General features: G+C 49.3%; 2 protein-coding genes across 2 annotated transcripts in view; one reads left to right on the forward strand and one right to left on the reverse strand.

Moving 5' to 3' along the window:
• The window catches only part of CMTR1 (cap methyltransferase 1), a 38,008-nt gene extending 26,274 nt beyond the window's left edge, over positions 1 to 11,734 (forward strand). The window contains exons 14-24 of the mRNA XM_080938023.1: positions 2,327 to 2,383; positions 2,885 to 2,942; positions 3,557 to 3,625; positions 5,389 to 5,520; positions 6,269 to 6,391; positions 6,950 to 7,041; positions 7,516 to 7,584; positions 8,501 to 8,548; positions 9,271 to 9,383; positions 9,810 to 9,918; positions 10,510 to 11,734. Of these exons, the coding sequence (XP_080794149.1) occupies positions 2,327 to 2,383; positions 2,885 to 2,942; positions 3,557 to 3,625; positions 5,389 to 5,520; positions 6,269 to 6,391; positions 6,950 to 7,041; positions 7,516 to 7,584; positions 8,501 to 8,548; positions 9,271 to 9,383; positions 9,810 to 9,918; positions 10,510 to 10,651 (1,012 nt within the window). The 3' untranslated portion in view covers positions 10,652 to 11,734. The remainder of the gene's footprint in view (positions 1 to 2,326; positions 2,384 to 2,884; positions 2,943 to 3,556; positions 3,626 to 5,388; positions 5,521 to 6,268; positions 6,392 to 6,949; positions 7,042 to 7,515; positions 7,585 to 8,500; positions 8,549 to 9,270; positions 9,384 to 9,809; positions 9,919 to 10,509) is intronic.
• An 802-nt stretch (positions 11,735 to 12,536) lies between these two features.
• Positions 12,537 to 26,018, reverse strand: CCDC167 (coiled-coil domain containing 167). The gene is made up of 4 exons (XM_080938024.1): positions 25,954 to 26,018; positions 13,801 to 13,895; positions 13,576 to 13,628; positions 12,537 to 12,761 (listed from the first exon to the last, which is right to left on the reverse strand). Exons 1-4 carry the CDS (start codon positions 25,993 to 25,995, stop codon positions 12,658 to 12,660), a joined length of 294 nt encoding a protein of 97 aa, XP_080794150.1. The 5' UTR covers positions 25,996 to 26,018; the 3' UTR covers positions 12,537 to 12,657.
• Positions 26,019 to 26,744: the final 726 nt, after the last annotated feature.

Here is a 26,744-nt window from a genome sequence, read left to right on the forward strand (position 1 = left end):
CCTCAGTTCAGGGGTCCTTTGGTGGAGAAAAACTATGCTTTCCCTCTTCTTTAAGGGACACACCCCTGTCCTCCACCCTCACCCAGGGCTGCAGTAACAGCAGCTGTGAGCCACCCTACATGGGTGCTGGGAGCTGAACCTGAGTTCTCTGCAAGAACAGTGTAGCTTTTGGTTTTTCAAGACAACATTTCTCTTTGTAGCCCTGGCTATTCCTAGAACTTGTTCTGTAGACCAGGTTGGCCTCAATCTCAGAGATTTACCTGCTTCTGCCTCCCACGTACTAGGATTAAAGGTGTGTGCCCACCCACCTGACCACTGACTGCAGTGTGCATTCTTAACTGCTCGTTTCTCCTCTTCAGACTTTTTTTAAGTGTTAGTTTTGTTTTTGTTTTTTAATACTGAGTTAAGGGGCTATCCATGTACTTTGGGCATTAATCTCTTACTAGACTCTAATGTGAAATACTGTTTCCTGGTCTTTTTTTTTTTTTTCTTTTTCATTGTATTCTATCCTTGGCACAGAAGTTTGCAACTTCAGTGTGGCCTGGCTTACTCATCTTTCTTATTATTGTACTTCTAGTGTGAGGCTTCTCCCTGTGTTTTCTTGTACATTTTGTAAGTTTAGCCCATATGTTGATATTTTATTTTTAATTATTTTTTGGATATGGTATTAATTAATTCTTTTTAAATCTTCCAGACTGTCCTCTTTAAATGGTTTTGGCACACTTTGCAGAACTCCTTTGCTACTTGATTAGCAGTGCTAATAAACAGCAGTGAATGAGTATTTATTTCTAGGCTGTCTTGCCCCAGTGGCATGTCATCTGGGAAGTGAGACAGTTTTATTTCCTTTCCAGACTGGCTATCTCAAACTTTTAAAATTTTGATAATGAAATCCAATTAGACTTTTTTTTTTCTTTTTATTTTGGTGAATGATTCATTTTCTCTCCAGAAAATCTTAGTTTGCATGCTGTGTAGCTTTGGCTAGTGAGAACTTGCTATCCTGGAGCGGGATGGGTCTGGGGGAAGGGGGAAGGGTATAACATCCAAAATGTAAATGCAGAGAATATGCAATTAAAACAACAACAACAAAGAACTTGCTATCCTCCTGCCTCAGTAATGATCCTGAAGGCTAGCATCACAGTGTCTTATCTGTCCTTGGTGTCCCTGACACACTTAATCTTTCAGATGTTCTTGTTTCCCTCCTGGAGCACCAAGTTCCTATTTGCAATCATTCCATTTCAGCCTACAGACTTTATATTAGAGACAATCTCTTCAGCTTTTGTTTACTTAAAAATGCATTTCTTGGGCTGGAGAGACGGCTCAGTGGTTAGAGCACTGACTGCTCTTCCAGAGGTCCTGAGTTCAATTCCCAGCAACCACATGGTGGCTCACAACCATCTGTAATGAGATCTGTTCCGGTGTGTCTGAGGACAGCTACAGTGTACTCAAAGAAAAATAATAAATCTTTCTTTAATTATGCATTTCTCAGGCATCATAGTGTGCACCAATAATCCCACCACTCAGAAGATAGAGGCAGGAGGATCTCTATACTTTCCTGGACAGTCAGGGCTACATAGTGAAACCTTATATGGAGAAATGACGTATAAAATGCCACAGAAAAGCATGCTTTTTATTTTTGAGGAACATTTTAATTAGATATGGAATGTATTATTATTTACCACTTTAAAGATATACCATTTTACATTTCTTATTTCCCTTCTGATGGGAAGCTCACTCTTAGGTTTTAAAAATATTTATTTCCTTTCCTTTTGTTTTTATGTGTCTGCACATGAGGGCCATTGCCCATAGGGTCCAGAGGCATTGGACCCCACCCCAAGCTGTAGCTCCCGGACGTTGTGAGCATCGATGTGGGTGTTCGCCATTGGCTTTGCCATTCTTTTCTTGTGTGTCATGTGCTGTTTCCTCTGACATCAGATTGTCAGTTGCTCTTCACCTTACGTATTGAGGGAGGGTCTCTCACGTGACCCTAGAGTTCTCCAAGCTCACCTAGACTAGATAGCCAGCTTGCCCTGGGGGTCCTGCCTCCCCTCCAGAGTGTTGAGCTTACTGGTGAGTTGCCAGTGCTTGCCCAGCATTTATTCTGGTACTGGGGGTGGGCTTGGTTCTTTAAGGGTGGGCTAAGTCCCTTTTTTTCAGCAGGACTTGTACTCTGAGTGTCTCCTGAGTTTGGCTCAGTTCCGCTCTGCTCTCTTTGGGCTCCATGTAACTGCTGGGTCGGCACTTACCTCACTGTGACTTCCTCACACACAGGTGGCCTCTGCTCTGGCTACACTTCTGTGCTGATGCCAATGTGTTTGTTTTTTCCTAGCTACTGCAGCCTACAGATCAAAGCTCTGGCCAAGATCCATGCATTTGTACAGGACACGTGAGTGCCACATAGTCACCAGTCTCAGAGGCCCTGGCCTTTCTCTTCCCGTCAACTCATTCTTTTCTCTCTTTTTTTTTTCTTTTGGTTTTGGTTTTTTGAGGCAGATTTTCTTTGGTTCGCTCTGGCTGTTCACATACTATCATCTGCCTGCCTCTGCCGCCTGAGCGCTGGCACTAAAGGCATGGCCACCACTGCCCAGTGACCATCAACTGTTTCGTTAACAGTGATTTAAGAGTCACTCTTGTGGGTCCGTCTTACCTTGTGGAATATCAGCATAGTGACATCTTTGAGAACAACGGACAGATCGGGATGTGCTTGTGGGTGGAGGGAAGGGCGTGTATAGGGGATGCCAGCATCCAGGTGGTGCTGGCTGTAGCCGTGGGAAGGGAAGTGATTTCAGTCCTGTGTGCTCAAATGTTTGTTGTTGCAGGTCTATTTCCTTAGGTCATATAAGGCCCCTTAGAGGTTTGAATCTTGCTCTCTGCTTTTGTTCCCCAGGACCCTGAGTGAGCCTAGGCAGGCAGAGATCCGGAAAGAATGCCTCCAACTGTGGGAGGTAAGCAGCCCAATGTCATTCTAGGCCAGGAAGCTGTAGTTAATAACAGGATTGTCACCTTAATTCCCCACCCCCACCCTGAAGGGGGCCCAGCTCCCTGGCATGTTGCAAGTTACCTCTTTGGCTCTCTGACAGCTTGGCCAGCAGCTAGGTTAAAAGAACACGGGTTCTAGGTGGGCTGCATTTTACTCTGATGGCCCCAGATAGTGATACATGGAAAGGAAAGGATTTGGCTTGGGTTGTGTTGGCATAGTGACTTGACAGGGAATGAACGTTATACCTCCAGCTCCCTTGTAGGCATATTTGCTTGCATGCCATCTCTTCTTCCCATCCTGAATTTATCTCTTCACATAGTGTGTTCAGAAGGTACTTAAAAACCAAAGCCAGAGCTGGAGAGGTGGCTCAACAGCTAAGAGCACTAGCTGCTCTTCCAGAGGACCCAAGTTCGTTTTGCAGCACCCACATGGTAGCTCTTAACTGCCTGTAACTCCAGGTCCAAGAGCTCTAATGCCCTCTTCTGGCCTTGGCAGGCACCAGGCACATACACGTGGTACACAAACATAGGCAGGCACCACACCCACACACTTAAAAAGTCCTTTGCTCTCTCCTTCCAGATTCCAGACCGGGCTCGAGTTGCTCCTTCCCCTACAGACCCGAAATTCAAGTTTTTCGAACTAATCAAGGTAAATCTGGTTCATATGGCAACACATAAGAGGTTTTTTTTTCCCCCCTAGGGTGGATAGTGTCACCCTGGCTTCTGTAAGAATTGAGAAAGTGTTAGCCTTGCACCTTAAGGGGGTTGTCTAGTCTCCCCAGTGAGCTGTAGTATGGAGGGTCTCCCAAGAGCTCCTCTGGCTGTCGATAGCGTTCTGTTACCAAACAGTGTGCTGGCTGCCAGGGTCTAGCCCCAGCCATTGACAGGGTGGCCTAAGAAGAGATAAGGAGTTTCGAGGGAGGAGTGAGTCAGGTGCTGACTGATCAGCAATCAGGCTGCCTCTTTATTTATACAGGTTTCATAGAGCAAAGACAGACCCATGATTATCCTACAAGTACAGAGAATATCATTTTGTCTATGGACTGAGTTTGATTTTTATTATTATTATTATTATTATTATTACTATTATTATTACATGTCTGGGGTTACAAGTTCAGTCACAATTAGAAAGTATAAAAAGAACAGATTTTATTCTTATTATCACCCCTATAACTCCAATTCAAAGCGTCTAAATACTCTCTCTTCCAAAACAAACATGTTCGTTATATGACGGCTTGATTTTAGGCTAGCAGTATTTGTGGTTTTAAAGCACTCCAGACAAACAGAAAGTATCTTAGCTTTTCTTTTTATGAATACTAATACCTAACTCCTTTTATTTATATCCTTTGGTCATCTATTCTATAAAGTAGGAAAAGGTTATTGTCAATCTATCTTATTTACTAAGGTCTGTATGATCCCGTATCTTTAAACTACATTTTCAGAGAGCTCTAAGCGTATTATAAAAAGAGGCTTTGGATATGTCTGTTCCCTGTTCTCCTGGCTTGAGAGAACTATCATAGAAATATTGCTGGCATTGTAGTGTTTATCTGTGCTTATTACAATCACCAGCACATACGGAATACTTTAAAACAGGGCCAGATAGTTATTGTCCTGAAATAGAAGGAATAGTAAGTTTAGGACTCTCCTAAAAAGATTCAGACATGATTTTCTTGGGAAAAGACAAATCATAATGCAGAAAAGTTCCCTAAGAATGCAACATGCAGAGACTGAAGCTCAGAAGTGAGAGGCAGAATGACCGTGATCCCAGCATTCGGCTCAAGGCTTCCGCTGTTTTCTAGTGGCTATGGCTGTGTCGGCTGGCCATAATTCTTTACATGTAGGGTCATAAGGGATTTGTCCACAGGGCAGTAGAGATTGTGGGATGATCTGAGGCAGGGGAACTATAAAGGAGCCACATTGGATCTGGCCCGAACCATCTTCTCTGTCTTATTTTTAGTGAGCTAGACTTGAGGTTTTCTGCCATCAACCTTCCAGGACATCTCTTTAGGCTGGCCTAGTTGTGGTCATTGTGTTGGCTTTGTGAGGGTCAAAGACTAAAGAATGAGGTTCAAGATTTTTCGGAATAGGGTAGAGAGATCACTTCTCTGCTCTCAGGCCAGCTGCTGGAGAATCCTTGCTTTTGGTGTCACTAAATGTATGGCTACTCTATTCTGGTGACATTCCCTGTAGCTCTGGTAAACCCATTTGTACTTTGGAGTCTGTGTTCTTCCTTTCCTAGTTTCTCCTAATAGGTCCTAAAGGAATATTTCAAATGGATGGAAATAGATACTATTTAGTTATTGGTTAGGTAGAGAAGAGGGTACAAGGGAGCCTGCTTCTGAGAGCAGATAATTCCTGTCCCTCACCTCTGCCAGCCTGCCCCAGTAGTGTTTTCTCTGATCCATGCCACAGGACACTGACATCAGTATCTTCAGCTACAAGCCCACACTGCTCACTACCAAAACCCTGGAGAAGATCCGTCATGTGTTGGATTATCGTTGCATGGTGTCTGGCAGCGAGCAGAAATTCCTCCTGGGCTTAGGGGTAAGTTGGAAGCTGGCCTCTCACTGGCTTGGGATGGTAGCAGTGCCCTACTGTTTATAGATGTAGGCAGCGTCTGGCCACACTGTATGTGCTCATTCTCTTGGCATCAAAGGGAAAGTCTTCCTGGAAACCTTATTTCCTTCCTTGCTCAGAGCTTACCAAGTGTGAGTCACTCACTCGTGCTTTTTGATTCTTTGTGTAATTTTTTCTTTTTCACTGCTTAACCTTGCCTGGCTAAAGGGAAGACTGTAGCTTCTCCTGAGATGCAGAGCCAGTAGGGCATCTGGCTGATCCTGGGTGGCAGGTCTCTGCAGTCCCATCCCTGCCATTCATTTACTGTCGGGAAGATGCCCCTTTTCCTCTTCTGGGCCACTGGAGGCTCATGGAGGGAGAAAGGAGGACGAGCCTGTTAGCTTCACCTCGTCCTTGACTAGGCAGCCTTTGTACTCTCCTACCCTACATCCTGCCATGTAGTTGACTTTTTCCCAGTCACTTCTTTGTGTCCATACTTTGTCTTGTTCTCCTTTTGCTTTCTCCCTGTAATCCTGACTTCCACATGTACATCACACTACAGGAAGGTTTTCTGCTGGGTGGAGGTGGCAAAGTGTCACAACTCATCTCCCCTAGACATGTGCTACTGAAATTAGCCAGCCTTTGTCTGCTTGTAGCTGCCAAGTCAAAAAAGCTCCTTGGAGAATGGAGCCTCCCATTCCTTAGTCTCCATGTCCTCCCTTCTCTCTGCCTGCAGAAGTCCCAGATCTACACTTGGGATGGCCGCCAGTCAGACCGTTGGGTGAAGCTGGACCTGAAGACAGAGCTGCCCCGGGACACACTGCTCTGTGTGGAAATTGTGCATGAACTAAAAGGGGAGGTCAGAAGGGTTTCTGTTCACAGATGGTTCTGAAGCAAGAGTACTCGGGTCCTGTGGAGACTAGCCTTTCACCTTAGTGTGGTTTCATGGTGTAGTACAGTAATTCCCTCTAATTCCTTGTACTGTGGGAGGCACTGGGAAGGGGCAGACTCAGAAAAACTTGTCTTCAGTTCTTTGATCCTATTAGGTGTTTTTAGTAGCCAATTTAGTTCATAATTAGGAATCCCTTAGAAAAGAAGAGACCTCCATTTTGGGGGGAGCTTTGAGTTATTACAGGGTAGGTATGACATTCAAAACATTCCGTGTGAACAGGCCACAGTGGGAAGCTAGCTCTGGCTAGAACAAGCATGGCAGCGGTCTGACTGGATTTGAGGCTCCAACCCCTGAAGTTTGCTCTTAAGCCCAAGCTAGTCTTTGCTCAGGACCAGTAGGCAGAGACTAGATGCAACCTTTCCCCAGCTTAGCTATAGGTGGTTGAAGACCAGCACGGCACACACTGTAGGTGGAATAGGCCAAAGCCTAGTACCTGCATAGTGGACAGCATGCTTGTTGTTGTAGGGGAAGGCCCAGCGGAAGATCAGTGCAATCCACATCCTTGATGTCCTGGTGCTGAATGGCAGCGATGTCCGAGAGCAGCACTTCAACCAGCGGTGTGCCTGGGCCCAAGGGCAGGGAGGGCAGGACTACTTATGTCCACAACGAGCTGGGCCCAAAGGCAGGAGGAAAGACCAGTTGGCCTTGCAATTTGCTGAGATGTGGGCCTTAGCTGCAAGATTCTAGCACATTGCATCACGCACAGTTGCTTAGATTGAACAAGGATAATATTGTTTGAAGAGGGAGGGTTTCCTCTAAAAATTATGGCCAGAGTGTGGGTAATCTCAGTTCAGCACATCTGGCCAGTGACAGAGCGTGCGTACTATAACAGTGCTTGAAGTCCTTGTGGATGTGACAGCACAGTGGAAAATCAGGTCAGAATCCACAGGACAGATTGGGCTCTGGGGGACATGAATGTTACTACTTGGATAGTTTGTGTATGTCCAGTTCCTCTCATCTATCTCATGGAAATGCTTTAGCATGGGTGAGGTCCCCAGCTTGCCTCTATAAGGATTATGTTTGGATTATAGAATTAAGCTCGCTGAGAAATTTGTGAAAGCAGTTTCTAAGCCCAGTCGACCGGACATGAATCCAATCAGGTGAGTATGTCATTCTCTTCCCAGAGCCCTTGGGGTTGTGGCTTTCTGTTGCTTGGTTCTCCTGTCCTATGTGGCATGACAGGGTTCGGTGACAGGATGGGTTAAGGTTTCCTAATTTGAGATGCACGTTTGCCCTACAAGTTACCCATTCACATTTGAGCATCCTTAAGGCTGACTGTATTGAACAGGGACTTGATGCTTGAGAAAGAGGACCCTGTCAACAGTAAGCATCAGGGTGAACGTTCAGGCAGGAGGAAAGCGGGTAGATGGAGCAGACTACCTTCTCCAGGTCAGAGGCTGTTAGAGCACTGGAGGGTAAGGTACTTATTCCTACATTAGCAGAGAAGTATTGGTAATGCTCACCAGATAAACGTGAAGCTGAATCCATCATTAAGGATGCATGACAATCTAAAGTGAGCTTCACCTGTGCTGTATGATGTCCTGCCTGCTGGTTTCAACAGGCAGTTTACCCAGGAGCAGTTCCTGAGGCTGGATTGGTGCCCCCAGATGTGGAGGGCTGAGCCTCAGACTAGAACGCTATACCCTATGTAGGTCTGTGCCTGCAAGAATAGGATTACCAGGGTTATTTAGAATAATTAAAATCTATGTAGATAGAGCCAGGACTTGAAGCCTGTAGTGTCGGTGAAGGTTACTTGAGGATGAGGGTGTTGTTAGAGAAACGTGCCTGCAATATTCTTCCTCTTAACCCTCCTGTCTTCAGGACTCACTGCTGAATCCCAGGGGCCTCTGGTAGCTCTGAAACCTAGGCTGTGGGATAGCAATGCCACAGGCTCAGCAGCCTCATTTTTGTGGGCTGCTGGTTGCAGGGAGGGTCTCGGGACAAGGGCAGGTCTAGTACCTCCCTATCATGCCTTTCACAAGCATATCCCAGGAGGCTGTCACTCTGCTCACACAGGGTGAAGGAGGTATACCGGCTAGAAGAGATGGAGAAGATTTTTGTTCGGTGAGTAAGTAACTCACCCATATGCTTTAGGTTGGTGGTGGGATGTATAGCTGAGTCGAGACTCATTTATCTGCAGGGTTGGTATAGAACTGGCCCTGGCACTACCTACCACACACATACTCTCTCTCACTGACTTGTTGGTGAGTCTTAGCCGTGAGCTAGCTTAGCTTCTATCAGCAGGGAAGCAGGGCGAATTTATGTCAGGCATAAGTATGGGTAAAATTAATACTGGAATAATTAATTAAGATTGTCCTTGCAAGGAGCAGAGATGATGCAAGCTGCTTGAAATCCTAAATCCCAACTCATAGATTGAGCCCAGGATGGGCAGAGGGCATACATGTGTTTTATATATTTTTGTGTGCCTACCACGCGCTCAGCAAATGAGTCCCTCTGTGAGAGAACCCTGAAATAGTCATCTGAAGACCATGTGGCGCTCCCAGTTTCTAATCCCCCTGTTGGTGTCGATGGTGTCGACCCTCTGCCCTGATGCTTGACTGGGAGTCAAAGCCTATCCTCTAAACTCAGCTCTGCCACTAGCTCTCCCTAGGACAGGACGGCCTGGAGCAGATGCTTAAGGGTCGGTGCTTCGGTTTCTTCTGCCAAGCTGGGAAAGAATAGTGGGATTAGTACCACTTTGAATTACCTGGAGACTAACATCAGCATGCCCAATTTTGTCCCTTGTGCATGTGTTTCCTGGGTGCTCATCCATTTGGGGAAACCAGATTAGAAATGAAGCTCATCAAAGGCTCTGGTGGCACTCCAAAGCTCAGCTACACAGGACGGGATGACAGGCACTTTGTGCCCACAGGCATCTACATTGTCAGGACTGTAAACGGTAGGTACTGAGTGGCTGCTCCCTGCCCCTTACCCAGCTAGGCTGACCAACTCAGACTTCCTTGCTGAGGTGGAGAGCAGTCAGCTGGCAATTTCTGAGGTACCTGTTGAAAACACCCCCAAACTGGGCCTGTTCTGGCCTTTGGCTGGGGGCTGGGAAAGATGAAATTGTAGATGCTTCAGATGTCCTCAGCAGGTAAGCATGGCCTCTCCACTATGTACCCCTATAGGCTGGAGATGTCACCCTTGTGGTGCTGAGGGTCAGGATATAGGCCTTAGGGAAGTTATCATGTTATCCACTTGAGCCATTTGCGCTTGGCCATTGGAAGGTGGAGGGAACAAACAGGAGGAAGGGTGGACATCCTTTGCCAGACCCATCCCCATCCCCATGGGTACTGTCCTGAGTGCCTGCCCTCTTCTCCCTCAGAGCCATGGATGATGGCATTTAGGATGAACAGCAAGACAAAGCTCTTCTACAACAAGAAAACCCACAAGTCTGTGTTCACACTCCCTGCAGAATCCATTGCCCCGTTTCAGTAAGTAGCTCTCCATTGGCTTAAAACCCCTCACTGCCCCAAGTGTGGATCTGATTCATCCAGAACCTGGGTAGAGAGCTGACTGGCTAGGTATTGAAGGGGAACCTGCAAGAGTCTGGAGGAACATGTTGCAGGGAAGCTTTCCCCTATGACTCAAGGTTCCAGTTATTCCTGCTCAAGACATGTTGGTCAGATTGCTGCTGGGCATGGGCTTCTACAGCAACCCCATGGGGCCTTAAATTAGCCACCAGCACTCGTCTCTGTAGCTGGCTAACACTGACCTTAGTGGAACAGGTGAGGTAGGAACACCAGTAGTCTAGCTGGACACAGGTTGTGAAAACAAAGGTTAATTCTTGGCGGTATGGGAGGAACTGGGGCCTACTGAGTAGAACCTTTTAGATGCCTCTCACTGATATGTTGGTGAGTCTTAGCTGTGAGCTAGCTTAGCTTCTATCAGCAGAGGGATATCTCTCAACATTAGTGATTGATAGGACCCAGTGTAAAAGCACCTAGCCAGGGACAGGCTAGTGGTGTCTTGGTCCTGCACCACCTAGATACGGCACTGATCACTCCTTCCCCACCCCTTTATAGCACCTGCTACTACAACCGGCTCTTCTGGGAGTGGGGAGATGGCTTCCATATGCGTGATTCCCAGAAGTCCCAGGATCCAGACAAGCTGTCCAAGGAGGACGTCCTTTCCTTCATCCAGAGTCACAATCCTGTAGTCCCTTAGGATTTCCACCTTATGGATGTCCTATCATTCTTAAGACAGGGCCCAGTGTCTGGTTCCTTCTGCCTCTTGGAAAGGAACTGGAACTGTTTTCCCTGGTCATAAGGGAGATGGGCTCTTCCCCATTCCCAAGGAGCTCAATTTGAACCTTAAAGGACACATCCTTGTGGAACTCTTGTCGCCTGAGAACTGACACCACTAGGAGCCAGCCTTAAAAGCGGCTGCTCAGGAGCAGGTCAGTGCTTAGTACTTGCCGGAGTGGCAGGCCTCGGGCCAGCTATTCCCTCTGGAATTTGTAGACTCAGTGTTCTGAGTCCCATTTCCTGCCCCCAAGAGCAGTCAGGTCCTTGTCTGACCTAACTACTACTAGGCCAGCCAAATGTGGAGGCTCTTCATCATGCAGGGCCTGGAGCAGCTGTTGTACCAATCAGAGTTGTGTCTTGTGGTCTGTTCCCCTCCCTAGTCCTGGGGTTTGTCCTGGCAGGTTGGGAAGGAGTGTGGACCCAGTATCCTTCAAACGCCAGAACTCTGGATACTGAGTGTAAGTGCTCCTTGAGTTTCCACCTCGTGTGTTCTATCTAAACACTGGGCAGCTCCCGGGAGGAGCAGCCTAAAACCCTGCCCTTTTCTCTTTGTCTCTCAGCAGTAGCAAAGGGTAGGGGGTAACACCAGCCCTCTAGCCGTCCAGGCTGCCTGAAATGCTAGGCAAAGTTCTGAGCTAGCAGTGGCTCCAGCTGCCCCTCCCTCTGCACTAGGAGGCACATACCGATCTGCTTTGATTTGTCTATGTTCAGTCACTCCATTTCCTGTCTCGTAAGAGGGAGGAATGGCAACAGCTTTGGGTTGGGCAAGGCACCTGTGGTTGTTTCTAATAGGAAATCTCTCTCAAGAGATGTTCATGCAGGCTCCCTAGGGCCCCAATGCCAAACTGGTTTCCATGGAGATAGGACATTGAGGCACCTGTGAGGTTGGAATTGACCGCCATGGGAGGTCCCTTTAGCCAGCAGCAAGTGCTAGGATGCCATATTTCCACCCAATTCTGGGTCTATCAGTGTGTCTTACAGAATCTTGGATCATTAAACATATTTTTACTGCTTGTGTGGCTCTGTGCTAGGCTGTTATCGACAGTTCTGTGTGGTTGAGGAAGGGGGTGGGGGTGGGGTATTCAAGGCTCTCCAGCTCCCAAGACTGTTTCCTCATAGACAGGAAGCCTAAAAGGCATCAAGTTGCAGTTTCTGTCTAAAGCAGGGGGTGAGGAATGACTAAGTCCTCACCATCACTAGACAGGAAAAAGGATCTTCTTCTGTTTTCTCGGGCTAGCCTCTCTCAGAAAGAGGCCATGTTCAGCACTAAGGAGATGCTCACTGAGTCTACATGAGCTCCAGGTGAGAATTCCTTCACCTGACCATTACATACTTAAAAGGGCTGCCTCCAGCTGATTTCTGTCATTTCACAACCTGTTGTTACTTGGTGGGCTTCTGAATGTCCAGGACTGCATGTGTACCTGCTGCACCCCCAGTAAGCATTCTTCCTCCCTTAGGACCCTCTACTGAGGGTGGAGCTAGGGGAGAACCTGTCAGCTGCTGACTGGCCTCTTCACCAGTCCCGTCCTATGCACCGGCTGTTGCCACCATGCATCAGTCTGGTCGTCACCATAGCACCTGCAGGCCTAGTCTGGAGCTGCAGGTAGCTCAACACTTGCCTTCGCAGCTCATGTCTCCCTCCCTCCTGGATTGTACACAAGAATTTTGGAACATCCCTTTATCTTTGAGAGTGCTTCCCTTGCTAACCCTCACCTAGTCAGCAGGAAATATTTACTCAATAGACAGCAGAGCCTGGGGCTCTTTATTGCCCCTCTCCCAAGCAATAGAAGGAAGCAGTACCATGCCCTTCTGCTACCACTGCTGGGAACCACAGCAGAAAGGCCCCCACCTCTGTCCAGAGCTTGAAAGGCTGCTCAGTCCCTGGATAGGGAGTGAAGGGAACCCGCTTTGCTGAAGATGGTTGACTCACATAGTCCAGTAAGCATAGAGCAAGGCGAAGACTATGAAGATGGCCACTGAGAGCAGCATGTTTTTCCGGTTCTCTCGTCGAAGCAGCTTTAGCTCCTTCTCTGGGAGGAAAAAGATGGAAACAAAACACAACATTGAAGCCCACCTAACTGCTTCTTTCACCCACTGTTGCACCCCAAAACCTGGCCCTGTCCTTGATCTGCCCAGACCTCGTAATCCTTAAGCTAGACTTAGACCTAAGAGCAGGCCTGACTTGCTTAACCACTTCTCTGTGAATACCGTATGTGTGAGGCCACCCCTGAGAACCACAGTAGGCATCCTCTCACCGTCTAAGACTAGCTCTGCGTGCTCATCTCAAGAACAGCTGGGCCTCCTTGGGCTCACACAGCTCCTGAATCCCTTCTGCCTGAAAGTAACTAGAAGACATCTGATATTTATACCCAGTCACCACTGTGTTCAAGTTCTACCTTGCAAAGGCTAAACTGATGTCCTGGCTACCACCTTCTACTTGTGCAATGGACTAAGAAAACTGCCAGCTGGCTTTGGGCTGATGGGATGTGGGACATATCAGAAGAGCTCTCTGCAGACCACAGTCCTAGCCTCAGGGCAAGGGGTAGTGAGCTCTACCTGGCTCTGCTTCTAGCACCCAGAAGGTGGCAGCATTGCTCCACCCACAGAATGCCTTTCCTGCCCCAAGTAAAGACTGTCCCCTCTACCACTCCCAGTCTAGATTGTTTAGGTGCATGAGATGCAGAACCCAGAGTCTATAGATGTGGACCTTTCTTTTGGACATGGCCCAGGCACACCCCAAAGAATAGACTCCTTGGTACTGCTTCCTCCTTTGGACAAAAACAATAAACCATTGTCTTCACGGGTGCTGGGAACAACGCTGGCAACTGGAGGGAACTTTCTTACCATATTTAGAGGCTTTGTTCATGAGGGTGCTTTTCTCCTTTTCCAGAGACCTCCTGTGGGGAAGGAGTTTACATCTCAGACCCCTTTTTTCCTGTCTCAACCAGAGAGGCAGTCCTTGTCTGTTTGAATAAGGGGGGTCAAAAACTAGAATCTTAGGGCACAGGAGTTGAAGCTCAAAAGTTAGGGACCTTGGCTTACAGAGTTGTGACTGGACAGAGGTGTTACCTGTCCTCAGGACTCAGCTCAGCCCTGTAGAGCTGGGAAGTCACGGCCTCCAGGTCCTTCCGACATTGAGACAGTTTTTCCTCTAGACCATCAATCTGAAAGAGACAAAGGCACAGAATTCCACAGCTTTCCTGACACTGGCACCTCTGAGAGACTCACCTCTAGGTCTCCCGCCCTGCCCATGCACCCCATGTTTGTACTGGGCAGGCTTTGCTGTTGACAGAGTGCTTCACGCTGAAAGGAGTCCTGGGAAACAAGGACCCTCTGACCAGGCACAGACTGAGGGTGAAGCCAAACCCCAGGTTAGCTGTGTCTCACAAGAACAGGACACTGGTTGTTTCCACCAGAGCCTGGTACCCTGTAGCACTTGCCCTGCAGTGCAATGCAGAGCCAGTACCAGGGCCCAAGCACTCCATGGGTGAAGGGTTAAATGTCAAGGGTGCATCCTTGCAGATGTCCTAACAGTCCAGTCTGCATCATCACCAGAGACATTTTTCTGAAGATCAATAAAAACTAGCGAAACAATGCAACTTAAATCCACTTCTATTTCTCTCTGATGTGGCTCTGGCAGAAATGTAGCCTATCACCAAGGTCAGCAAAACTCAGTGGCAAAGTAGCTGAGTAGGAGAACTGCCAGACATCTCCCATTACTTTGTCATTTCAGAGATGTGATCTTAAAGAAAATACCCAAGTTGTCAGAAAAATGGCTTGTAAAATGCTGGGCAGGACTATCCACACCTATGTGCCATGTCACGCACTTGGCCGTCACCTGGTCTCCAGGTATCTAACTGAAGTGGTCACCCCCTCTGGCTGGGTCTAGGCTGCCAAGCTAGCACCTTGGCTTTGGTGGCTGGATGTGTTGAAAGCTCCTCAGGTCCCTGTAACCCTCTTTTCCATCTCTGACTTCACCCACCTTAACCAAATCTCCAGGAGAGACAGCAAATGGAAGACTAGGATTCCCTAGATGGAACTTTTTCTGAGGAGTCCCAAAGGCAGCCTTCTGTCTGTCTTAGCCCCACTCCTATTGGAGCTACCCCTGGAAAAATCTTCCCTCCAAGCAGACTGCTGAGTCTGGATGACCTAGGCCACTAGTCTAGGGCTGTAAATCAGGAAGTTAATAAGTTCCTGGGCCTCTGCTTTCTCCCTGGCCAACATCCATCTCAGACAATCCTGGGTCAGTTACTTTGGTGAGTCCAAAACAAGGTCAACTCCTTTCCTGCAGTGGAGTGAGGAGGGCGCCGTGGGAGGAAGTAACCTGCAGTGTCCAGGTTACTGCATGGTTGCTGTACCGTCTCTATGCTGATGAACACCACCCAGAGCCACACTGTAGGAAGGTGAACACAGGAGAGCCAGGCTTAGGAACAAGTCTGCTATAGGTACGCCTGGCCTCAAGAATGCCCAAGTCTGCAGCTTCTTAAGCCACCTGCCACCACTGTGACCAAAAGGCCTGGTCTGTGATCTTCCAATTTGTGACTGGAATGAGTGACACCTCAGTGTGGACAGACTGAAAACCTTGGGCTCACTAAAACAGAAAACAGCTGTGCTTGCACACAGCTAATGCAGCTTGCTCCAGATGTCCAGTCCAGGTTCAGTTCTCCCTGCAGCTCTTTGGGTGGGGCCTGGAGAGGGATCAGGTTAAGGATTTCCATCCCTGAATACCTCTGGAAGGTGCCCAGGTGCCCAAACAAGTGGTAATTGCCCCAGAGCAAGGCCAGATGCTCTTGCTAACCAGTCTTACAGCTGAGGCTGTGGCCAGGCTGCTCTGCCATCATGATCTGGACAGGGCCTGAGGGGCTGGCAGTCAGGGGCCTTTATCTGAACAAGCCCAATTTATTTGCAGTTATACTGAATATCCCCTCTTTCATTCGCCACTTTTTAATGAGGCTTAAATGGGTGAACACAAATCAAGGTTTTAGGGACTCAGCTCTGACCTCCCTCCATGAATATTTATGTCCTGCTGACAGTTCTGATTCCCTTCTAAATAGTAAGTTCTCTTTACAACTGCCTGTGGCCTCCGGGATGGGGGGATGCAGGGGACTGCGTGCTGAGCCTGAAGAGGCTTTTCAGCAAGCAGCAGATTCATCCTTAGAAGGGGACTAGACACCAGCAGCAGAGGGCAACATCAGAAACTGTAGTAATGGAGCAGAGAGTCCAGGAAGCAGGCTGTGGAGACAGGAAGGGACTATCTTAATGCTGGCTTTATATGTGACTGCTGGGGGCCTCAGAGGTGGCTGCAGAACAGACTTAACCTACAAGATGGGTCAAAAAGGTAAGAAAAGACCAGGAAATGGACCTTCCAGAAAGTTCCCAGTTGGAGTGTTCATGCACATGGCTTATGAACACTATAGCTGCTGCCAGTTCTCCTCAGGTCACCCCACCTCCCACCCTCTACCCCCACTGCCCTCAGGCCAAAGGAAGCCAGACCCAGCAGCTGTGAGCTTTAGGATCAGAATAAGGAGACATCTCAGGAAGATTCTAGAAGAGTAGGGTCAGGGCTGGGCAAGCAGTTGGACTGAAAGCTGGAAGCTTAAAAAGGGGACCTCATGTGAAGCGCTGTACAGGGCTCCAGCTGTACCTGGTCACTTGTGAATGGATGGCAGGCTGCTCAAACCGGCCTGTGTCTCAGGTGATAGACATCTCAGAGTTGTGAGGGTAGTGATGAGCTTGAAAGAGCACTTCACACAGGTGGAGTTTAGTACCGGCTGCTGTTAAAGAATGGTACTCACTGGCTCTGTGGTGAGAGGAAGACCATGAGGGCAGTGGGGTCAAGAGTGCTGGGGAAGCCCTGCTGCTGCAGGCAGGTGACAGTGGGAGGGATCCTCTTCAGCAGGAACTGGCTGATCTTTTGTCTACTGGAGGGGTAGTGGGGACAGCAGGGCCTCTGTCCTGAGTCAGCCCACTAGCCAGAACATGACACATTGGCAAGTCCTGTAATCTTTTGGGATGATGCTGGGATAGGTTCAAGTGACAAGGCCAAGTGTGGGGGGAACCCCCAGGGTGAGACAGACCAACGGAGTCCCAGACAGAACTCAACTGAGCTAGGGAAGCAGTGGTCCTCTGAGGAAACGCAGGCAGCACAGGGGACTTGGCAACCAGTAAGGCTGGGAGTAGGAAGGGTATCCAGGGAAGTGTGGAAGAAAGAGGTTCAAACAAAGAGATGAAAACTATTGTAGTGGAAAGGGAAGGCCATGGAGCCACCCAGAGCATCTGCCTGGCAGAAGAGCAGCCGCTGGCTACTCAGGTGCTGAGACTAGCCTGGAATTACAGGGGGCAGCATGGCCCTGGTGAGTGGGTGCCCTGGTAGATTAAGAAACATCCATGTGCTATAATTACACCTAGGAACAAGGTGGTACCAAAGGGAAGAGGAACCAGTGGTTAAGCAGGCTGGCAGTCTTCCAGAAGGAGCAGAGCCCTCAAGACACAAAGGTGGAGCTGGAGTTTTTGAGCTAGCAAACTTCTGGCACTGAGAAGTTCGGAAGCACCACCTAAGCCCCCATGGAGCACTTTGGTCTTGTAGAGACTAGCCTGGACCCAGCAGTGACCCGGCATAGCTAAACCTGCCTGGAGACAGGCGAGAAGCAGCAGATAAGGTGGAGAGGGGAAGGCACAACCTTCAAGGCTGGTGGAATGGTGTCTGCATGTGAGGCCTGCACTGTAGTCTGGGTAAGAACAGAGGCCCTTGAATATCTGCATCTGAGCAGGACTCAGCCAGAGTGTGCAGCTTAGAGTGTGCTGGGAGAGCAGGAGGACTTTTGCAAGTGGCAGTCAGGGCTTCCTCAGGGCTTCCCTCCCCAGCCCCAGGCCAGACTAACAGCCCCTCCCGGTCAGGAAGATAGCCTTACTCCCAGAGCTTTAGGCAAGTCTCCCTGGGGTCCTCTGCACTGTAAAACCACTGTGTTAAGAGAAACTGTAAAATTCGTCTGAAATCCCCGGGAGGCATCTTTTCAGAGGCTGGAGCCTCCAGGAATCAAAGCCCCAAATAGGCTCCTCAGAGGCTGGGACTCGTGCCGCTTGCACAGACAGCTGCCCCTGCACAGGTCAGGTCAGGCCCCACAGGGTGCCCGCTGGAGGGCTGCCGGAAGGAGCACGGGCAGCTTTTATTCATTTGACAAGCAAGAGTCAGCAGGAGCCACAGGCTCTTCAGTAGGAGAGTGAAAAACCGAATACCACAGTCAACAGAGCACCTGGACAGCTGGGAGGCCAGGCCTGGCCCACAGCCTCAGCCACTGCAGCTTCCCGAAGGCCAGGCTGACTGGGAAAGGGCAGAGGTTCAAGGCCACGCCAACCATTCTGTCTAATAGGTTTGGAAGAGGTTCCTGCCTCTCAAGGGCCTTGGCTCCTGGGAGCTTCCGGCCAGCCAGTGACAGGATGCTGGAAAAGAGCTTGCCTGGGGTGTCAGGCAGTGGTCACAGGGCATGCCATACGTGCCTGGCCAGGAGCTGGCTGGGTACTGAGGACTTAGATGGTGTCATGAGTCTGGATAAGGAGCAGCACTGGGAACCAAGAGCCCGCACAGTGGATACAACACCTGGAACACATCTGCAGCACTGCCCAAGTGCCAGGCTCTGTTCTAGACACTCCACACAGAGGAGGAGGGCAGACCACCCGAGTCCACATCTTACAGACAGGAAGACTTACAGTAAGAAAGCAGCTTATCCAGGTGTGTTCCCAAACCCCATCGCCCCACAGTACAAAGCTGTGACTCTTATCGTAGGAGGTAACTTCCACCTCCATGCCCTAGGATAGGCAGCTGCAGTCAGCCAGTCTGACTTTGCACCCGCCTTGCAGAGGAGCTGTCACTACTGTGCAGAGCCAACTCCCAGCAGAGGATCCATGCCTGGAAGGTTGTGGGACTAGGTCCACACTTTCCTCCAGTCTTCCCCGGCACCCGCCCTTCATGAGAACATCCGAAACCAAGCAGGACTAGTGACATTCAGAAACAAAGTCAAGCACGGCCCCTGAACCTGTGGAAGTCTGTTGGTCTGGCTTTAACAGATCCTCTACTCAGAATGACCTTGTGCCTGGCTGTGCTTGGTCTCTTCACACAACAGATGCTGCCTGGAAGGGCCTGCCTGGAATCCATGCGCTGGGAGATGGAGGCGCCAGGAGCCTGGCGTCTGTCTTCATACTAAGCTGACTGTCCCTTCACAAACACCCTCCCCCACATCTCCACACTGTCAAAGTACCCTCCCAAATGCACACAAAACACATCGAGTTTGGAGAAGGAAGTGTGTGGGCTAACAGTGCCTGGTAAACCCTCTCCCTCCCCATCCCCAAAGGGCATCAAAGCTTCCTCCTCTTCTAATTCACTGCCTGGGAAGCTGGTCCAAGAAATCCACTCATTTTCACACATCAGGAGCCCTGGGATGTTTACTGTAATGGGTAAAGGCGCTAGACCGCCTACCCAGATGGTCCCTGGCAATACCACTGGGGCTTTCCATCTGTGGCCTCCAAACCACACAGCCATGTCTCCGGGTTGGGGGGGGGGGTGTACCTTATCTCCCAGGTAACCAGCTTCAAACCTAAATGACTGGGGAAGTGGTATTTTTCCGTGGAGGAGGCTCTCAGGACAGTGGGTACAGAAAGCAAACCACCAGAGCCTCCCAAATCAATAAGCCTGGTGTAGAGTTCTCTTCCAGGCAGAGCACTGAAGAAAGTGAGTAGCTCGCAGGCCGATAGTGGCAGCCACGGGACCACCCATCTGAACACTAACCCCACCCCAGCTCAGGAGGAGCTATGGAGCTTTGGAAATCACCCTGCAGGCCAGACCTTGCCCTGAGCCTTCAGCTGCTCTAGGCCAAAATGGAATCTGGGGTTTGGTTTCTTTTCTTTCTCGCCAGATCTATTTTTTGATAAACTGGCAAAGGCTTCTCCATCACTGAAAGGCTCAAAGCACTTCTCAAGAGCTGGCATCCGCTCCGTGCCTTATGAATTCATTAATTAAGACGCTGGCAAACAGCCACTCCACACATGCTGACATCCAGCAGTGTTAGGTAATGAGGTTTTAGTCTCCTGACCTCCGTAAAGTGGAGCGGTGCCAGATGCAGGCTGCAGAGAGAATCACCTGCCCAGTAGCGACCTGTCGCTTCCACCTGTGCAGGTGAGGCTCATTTAATGGTCAGCGTGCCAGACTGTCTCAGCAAGGCAGCTCCATGTTAGTGCCCGACCCCAGCTCCACACCCACCTGGAATCAACACTGCCTCCTGCCACTGAGGCCAATTGGGTGAGTACTTCCTTCCAGCCAAGACCCTGCCTCTCGTCTCGTCCTGTCACAGGAGATGGGGGCTTTCCCACAGCTCCTGCACAGCTCGTCTTGGACTCCTAGACTAACAGTGGTCACAGTTCATGCAGGCTAATCTATTTCTTTCCCAAAGTCTCCATCTGTTCTTAGTCACCCCAGTCTGTCTGTTGAGAACCAGGGGACACTAACTGCTTCCCATGTGCTTTTATCCCTCACTGAAGAGACTATTAGCTGGCCAGTCCAGCGCTGACACCGGCCCTTCTGCTCAGCTCACCTCAGCCGCACATGTTGGGAAAAAGTCAGTGGACAGCCAGGGTCACGCACAACTCAGCTTTGGGCAATGAGATGTTCCACATGTCATCTGGGAGACTCCTGGGAGTTTATGCTTGGCTAGTTAAGTCTTGATTTATGGGTGCCTGTGATGACTGAGCTGTATGGCAGCTTCTTGTGTATGGACAGCTAAGGTTTGCAGAAGCACCAGTCCTGCTTTTAAGTACTAGCTCCCGAACAGAGCTGAGCTTCTGAACCGGGGCAGGAGCATGCCCATCATTTCCCATGTGCATTAAGACACACAGTCCAGTCTTCTGAAACACAACAGACAAAAACTTCCAAACAGACAAGATTTGTATACTAGGGACCAAATCTAGCCAAGTTATCATCCTTCAAGGTGTCAGCTAGGGACATAGCTCAGCAGCAGAGCACCTTCCAAGCATGCAGAAGGCACTGGGTTCAAACGCTAGAGCCCGGAAAGGGTGGAGGCAGCTGAGACTCAGTAACTTAAGGCCAAGTGGCTGCAGGCCAGCTACAAAAGAAACGAGTCCAGTTACAGTCGCAGTTCAAAATGCAAGCAAGTCTCCTATCAGGCCAGTTCTCCCTGCCCATGTGGGGTGGTGACATCTCTCTCGTCTCTCAGAACCTAACACACAGTTGTTTCTGACTGAGTCTCACAGGCCTCCGAAGGAAGCAGAGTTGGAGAGTTAAAAGCCGCCTGGATACCCTAGAGGTGACCACCTGGCACAGCTGGCCCATGGCCACCCTGGAGTGAAGGCCACCTGCTTGACAATTGTTTCATTACAACAAGTAAGCGAGGGCTGTTTGCAGGTGCTGAGATCTCACTCGTGGGCTTTTATTGCACTCGTCAGATTAACAAACATTTTTGATTAAATCACCACTTCACTAGCTCAGAGCGCACAGCTTTTAATAAGAGGACAATATCTACTGCTACAGGGCATCAGTGCACGTTCAATACTCAAGACCCGCCGGGGGGCAACCGAAGAGGAAGCAGAGCAACAGCCAGATGCCAGGTCTCTGCGGAAGGCCCAGGGTTACAGGTTTCAAAACCTCGAATATCCCAGTAAAAAGTCACCTTAGAGACAAAACTGAAGATACCCACACTCTCATCCGCTTTTATACATCTGCGTATTTGCCAATGTTTAAAACATCCATGCAAACATCTGTAAGAGTGGAGTGTTACTGAGGGGGTAAAACGTGCTGGGGATGGAGCTCAGTGCTAGAGGGCTTGCCTACTGTGTTGGCCTCTTGTGAAATCATGGCTGACCTGAGCCACGCATTCTCAGTACACTCAGTCCTGACCCAGTCTTGTATTTGCCCTGAAACGTAACCAGCCAAGTCTCCATGGGCTGCGCTGCTTTCGGTTATTTTCCAGGCTCCCACAAACAGCTCACTAAGCCTTGATCACAAATGGTTCTTCCAGCCTAAGGTTCCAAATGCTTCCACGATCCTCCCGAAACAATATGGTCAGGTCTGCCACCCCAGTAACCCATGATCTTGATACCAAGTTCCGCTCTGGTTTGCTCTTCTGTTGCTGTGATAAACATGACCAAAAGCAACTTGGGGAGGAAAGAATTCATGTCAACTTAAGGTTTAGAGTCCATCATGTAGGGAACTCGAGGCAGGAACCTGGAGACAGGAGCTGAAGCAGAGTTCGTGGAGAGTGTTGCTCAGTGGCTTGCTCAGCCTGCTTTCCTATACAATCCCGCACCACCAGCCCAGGGCTGCTGCTCACAGTGGGCGGGGCCCACTCCAAATCATTCCAAGAAAATGTCCCACAGATTTGCCGACAGGCCAATGTGATGGAAGCAATTTCTTAACGGTCATTCTCAGACAACCCTAGTTTGTGTCAACTTGACAAAAAAAAACTAGCGAGCACCCTACCATGCATAAGGCTGCAAAGATGGGTGGATGGATGGATGGATGGATGCATGGATGGATGGATGGATAAATGGATGGATGGATGGATCTGTGTTAGTCTGACAAGACAGGAGTTCCTCCATGTTACAAATGTGGAAATGAAAGCAGGAAGACGGGGATAGATTTGGATAGATGGTTGGGAAGACAAAGGAGCAGCTGTCTGTCCTCAGCCACCTATGTCAGCCACATGGGGAGGCCAGGTGTAATCTGCAGGGAGATCTGCTTCCTACTCCATGCCAGCCCCTTCTGCGGTAATCAGGCTGCAGCTGAGCATGTGGTCTCTTAGCTGACGAGCCCAGCCCATTTCCCAGCTGCCCTGGCAGGTAGTGGGGAGTGTACCTTGATTCTTAGAAAGTGGGCAGTCTGGGCCAGAGTACTTAACGCAGTGGGCACTTCCTCTATACTCTCCTTGCCGAAAAACACACCAGTGGGGCGGTCCTGATCTTGCTTTTAAGATGGCAGAACCCTGGCAGTCGAAGAGCCGTGGCCGGAGCATATGCCGCTTCCTCTTCTTACAAAGAAAGGGGTTCTGAGATCTCACTACTGTTGTCTACGCCGAGCTTAAACTCACGGGCTTCCTATCTCAGCCTCCCAAGCACACAATTAGCTTTACATAAGGTCTTACCGGAGCTGCTGCACTCACTGTCCACACTGCTCTCGTAGTAAGACAGACTGATTAAATGACCGCTATGTTTTTCGTTTGTGCAGTATTTGAGTCAGGATCCCGTGTAGCATGGGTTGGGCTATGAAGGTCTTGAACTCCTGATCTTCCCCTCTGTTTCCCAAGTGCCGAGATTACCATAGGTCACCATAACTAGCCACGATAGTTCTTTCTTCTCTTCAAGGTTTATTTATATTTTACAAATGTTTCGCTTCTATGTTTGTGCACCACATACATATCTGGTGTCCAGAGAGGCTACTAAAGATATCAGAGCCCCTTGAACTGGAGGGAGAGAGACTGTGAGCTGCTATGTGGATGGTGGAAACCAACCCTGGTCCATTGCAAGAACAGCCGGTGCTCTTAACCACTGACCATCTCTCAAACCCCAGTACTTACATTCTTTATAATTGAGCAAACACTAATTAGCAAATCCTGAAGTGGGCTGGGCTTCCATATACCTCTGGTCAACATTTTCATCAACTAATCCATATATAATGCTCTCTGATATATGTTTCTGTAAAGAGACCTTATTTAATGAATGACTGGTTCTCATTAGCACTGAACTCATTGCCCAAAGTACCACGTAGTGCTGAGTTGTTTCATGCCTGGAAAACGGCTTATCTAACAAACCAATCATCCCTCTTAGCCCCATCGCAGTCCTGGAACACAGGACAGCACTTAAGCGCTATGCTTACGGATCCCTTGAAGTAGCAAAATCACCAATAAAGAGCGCAAAAATGCAAAAATCATGGCACTAGAAAACCCATAAAAAAGGACATTTGTTATGATCTGACAGCTCAGATAGGGCAGAGCCGAGCTCGCTCAGCCTCAGCTGGAAATGTGGCTCTCAGGTGACTTCAGCACACGGCCACGTTTTTTTCCCAAATACACTGGCTCTGATCTCAGGGCAACAGACACACCACAGCCAGGGGGCAAATGTGGAGTCTGTGACTAAAACCGGAGAGAGGTGGCAACAAGAGGCACCCTGGGCACAAAGCCTCAACGAGGCACGGTTTACCCTTCCCACACAGGGTCCACTGTCTTCTGTTCCAGGGTCTTCTCATTCTCGAAGCTTCTGAGTTGTGGGGTTTCTGTTACAGCAGCAACCTGTGCTCTAATACAGGCTATCAGGTCATGCCCCTGCCCCAGACACTGGCCAGCTTATTTCACCATGCATGCAGGCCGATATTACAACCATCTCCTGTTGCTAAAATCCCTTCCCAGGGAGAGACAAGCAATGGCCACTCCTCCTCCAAAGGTCCCACTGATGAACTAAGGTACAATTCTGACTAAGTTCATCCTAGTGAGTTTATTGGGCTTCTTTAGAGGTGTGAGGCTACCTACAGGGGAGTGGGTGCTCCTCCCCCAACAGCCCACACTTGGAAGGCCCTTTTTATTTTAAGATACACACACACACACACACACACACACACACACACACACACACACACACTGTAGCTGTCTTCAGACACACCAGAAGAGGGCATCAGATCCCATTTTAGATGGTTGTGAACCATCATGTTTGCTGGGATTTGAACTTAGGACCTCTGGAAGAGCAGTCAATGCTCTTAACCACTGCGCCATCTCTCCAGCCCCAAAAGGGCTTTCTTTATCCAACAGAAATGAGAGCTTCCTCACAGCCACTGAAAGGGAGCATCTTCCTCTAGCCTGCCCTGAGGCCATGCACAATTAAATCAGAGGTGCACACAACAGGTGGTACTGGAAGAGGCTGAACACTTCCAACAAGAAGCTGTGACCATCCCCAACCCTCCAAGGATAAACAGTCAACAGGCATCCTTTTCCAGGCACACAGCTGAATTTTCTTAAATGTAGGTTGCTAGGTTCTGAGGTCAGTCACACATACAACACTTGCATTAGCAGGGACACGCATATCTAAAACACACACTCAGGTCCTACCAGGATGGAAGAAATGGTCATACCTCCACTTCTGCAAGCTCTACGATGAGTCTTTTAGAATCACTGAGTAGGTAGGTATCCTCTGGAAGGATGCCCCCCCCCCGGGGGGGTGTCCAGTAATTTGACACTGAAGCCTGTTGCTATCATCTACAAACAGGCAGTGTCACATTCCTAGATGTACTGGAACACCTGTGGCCTAAGGGCCCAGGCTGAACGTGCCGTCCTTGTGACTGAGAGAAAATTGAGTCCCCACTTCCGGACGCCCACCTGAGTCTCGTTCTCGGCTCTAATCACCTTCACCACTTTAAACTGGCTTCCGCCTTTTCGTTTCCTTTCCCTCTTTGGGGCACAGTGATGCTCTGTATCTCAGGCTAGCTTTGAACAATTTTACAGCCTTAGTCCCGGGACCATAAGCACTTACTCCATGCCCAACCCATGGGCTCCACGTAGACCCTCAGCCTCTTGTCCATACAAACATGACAAATATACAAGGATTCATTGAGCGTTCGAGCGAAGCATGCATCAGATGGATTTCTTCCCATGCATGACAAACTACTTTAAAGGCCTTCCCTAATACCAATTCTAGAAACCTTTGCAGATTTCCAAAGATCCTCAAAGTAATATCCAAGCTACAGTTTTGATAGCCCACAGGAAAAAACTTCCCCATCTCTGGAGACACTGAAACTACTAGCAATATACTGGATAACAGATGCGCATTCATGCTTCAGTCTTAGCTCCATAACGTAACGGTCCCCTCACCTACAGGTCCCCAACACTTTTGGTACCCACTTGTCCCTTTTGGCTAGTCTCCCCTCAGTTTCCTAGTCTCTCTCCTTAGGATACCCACTACAGCCTGTCTTCTTTGGAGCTCCCCTGACCTCTGGGTTCTCAGGTCCTGGGCTCTCTAATCACTGCGTTCCTCGTCGTGACCCCTCACCTCAGGGTCATGCCCCCTCACCTCAGGAGGCTCTCTGGGCCCTCTCCCTTCACAGCCTCTCCCAAAGCCACATCGCCGTCGCTTCTTCCCTCTGGCCCTCGACCTCGCAGCCGCGGAGCCGATAGACGCCCCTTCGTCGGAACACGGCGACTAGCCGCGTGACCCGAACCCGACTTCTCCCCTCACCTCCTGAGCGACACCAAGATTCTCCCGCTTCTTTTTAGTCATTTTGCTTGCTGTGTCCCTCGCGCTGGGCCAGCCCACTAAGTCACACTGCGCACGCGCAGGTCCTCGTGCTTCTTTTTCATTGGCCAGCGCAGCGGAAAAAGGCGGGCCTATTGCAGCTGCCATCTTGTTGAGGGGCGCGTCCATCCTGCAGCGGCCATGTTTGTGAGGGGCAGCCTCGGCGGGGGGGGGGGGGGGGGGGATGGGGAGCCGGGGTGGGGGGTGGGAGGGCTAAGGTGCAGAGAAGCAATTTCTGGTCCCCCGTGGGTGGAGACCTCTTTACATACTTGAGTGCATTTTTTCTTTATTTTTAAACATCTTTCCCTTCTTTTGTCCGTCAGGGTATCCCTGCACAGTTTTTTTAGGCTAACCTCATTCACATTTTGTAGTTCCTGAGAGGCTAGCCTGCAAACCGTGCTCCTTAAGTCCCAACTTGAACCACTCTGCCATTTAAGATCTAATATGGCCTTTCACTGTTAATCTGTTCTGTCTTGTGTGTTCTTATGCATTAGCACAAGAACATCCTGCAAACATCACAGAAGACACGAGGAAGGCAAACAGCAGCGTCCACGTTCAGCCTGAGTATTTCTAGGTCTTACCTTTGTTTCTGTGTGTTTTATGGGCGTGTCCATGCTTAGTATTTTAGAGTGTTTAGACCTGTGGACTTTGAGATGTTTTGACTATAACCCTATGTCTTAGTTAGAGTTTTATTACTGTGAACAGACACCATGACCAAGGCAGGTCTTATAAAG

The sequence above is a fragment of the Micromys minutus genome, assembly GCF_963924665.1.
Source record: "Micromys minutus genome assembly, chromosome: 25".
NCBI classification, from domain to species: Eukaryota; Metazoa; Chordata; class Mammalia; order Rodentia; family Muridae; genus Micromys; species Micromys minutus.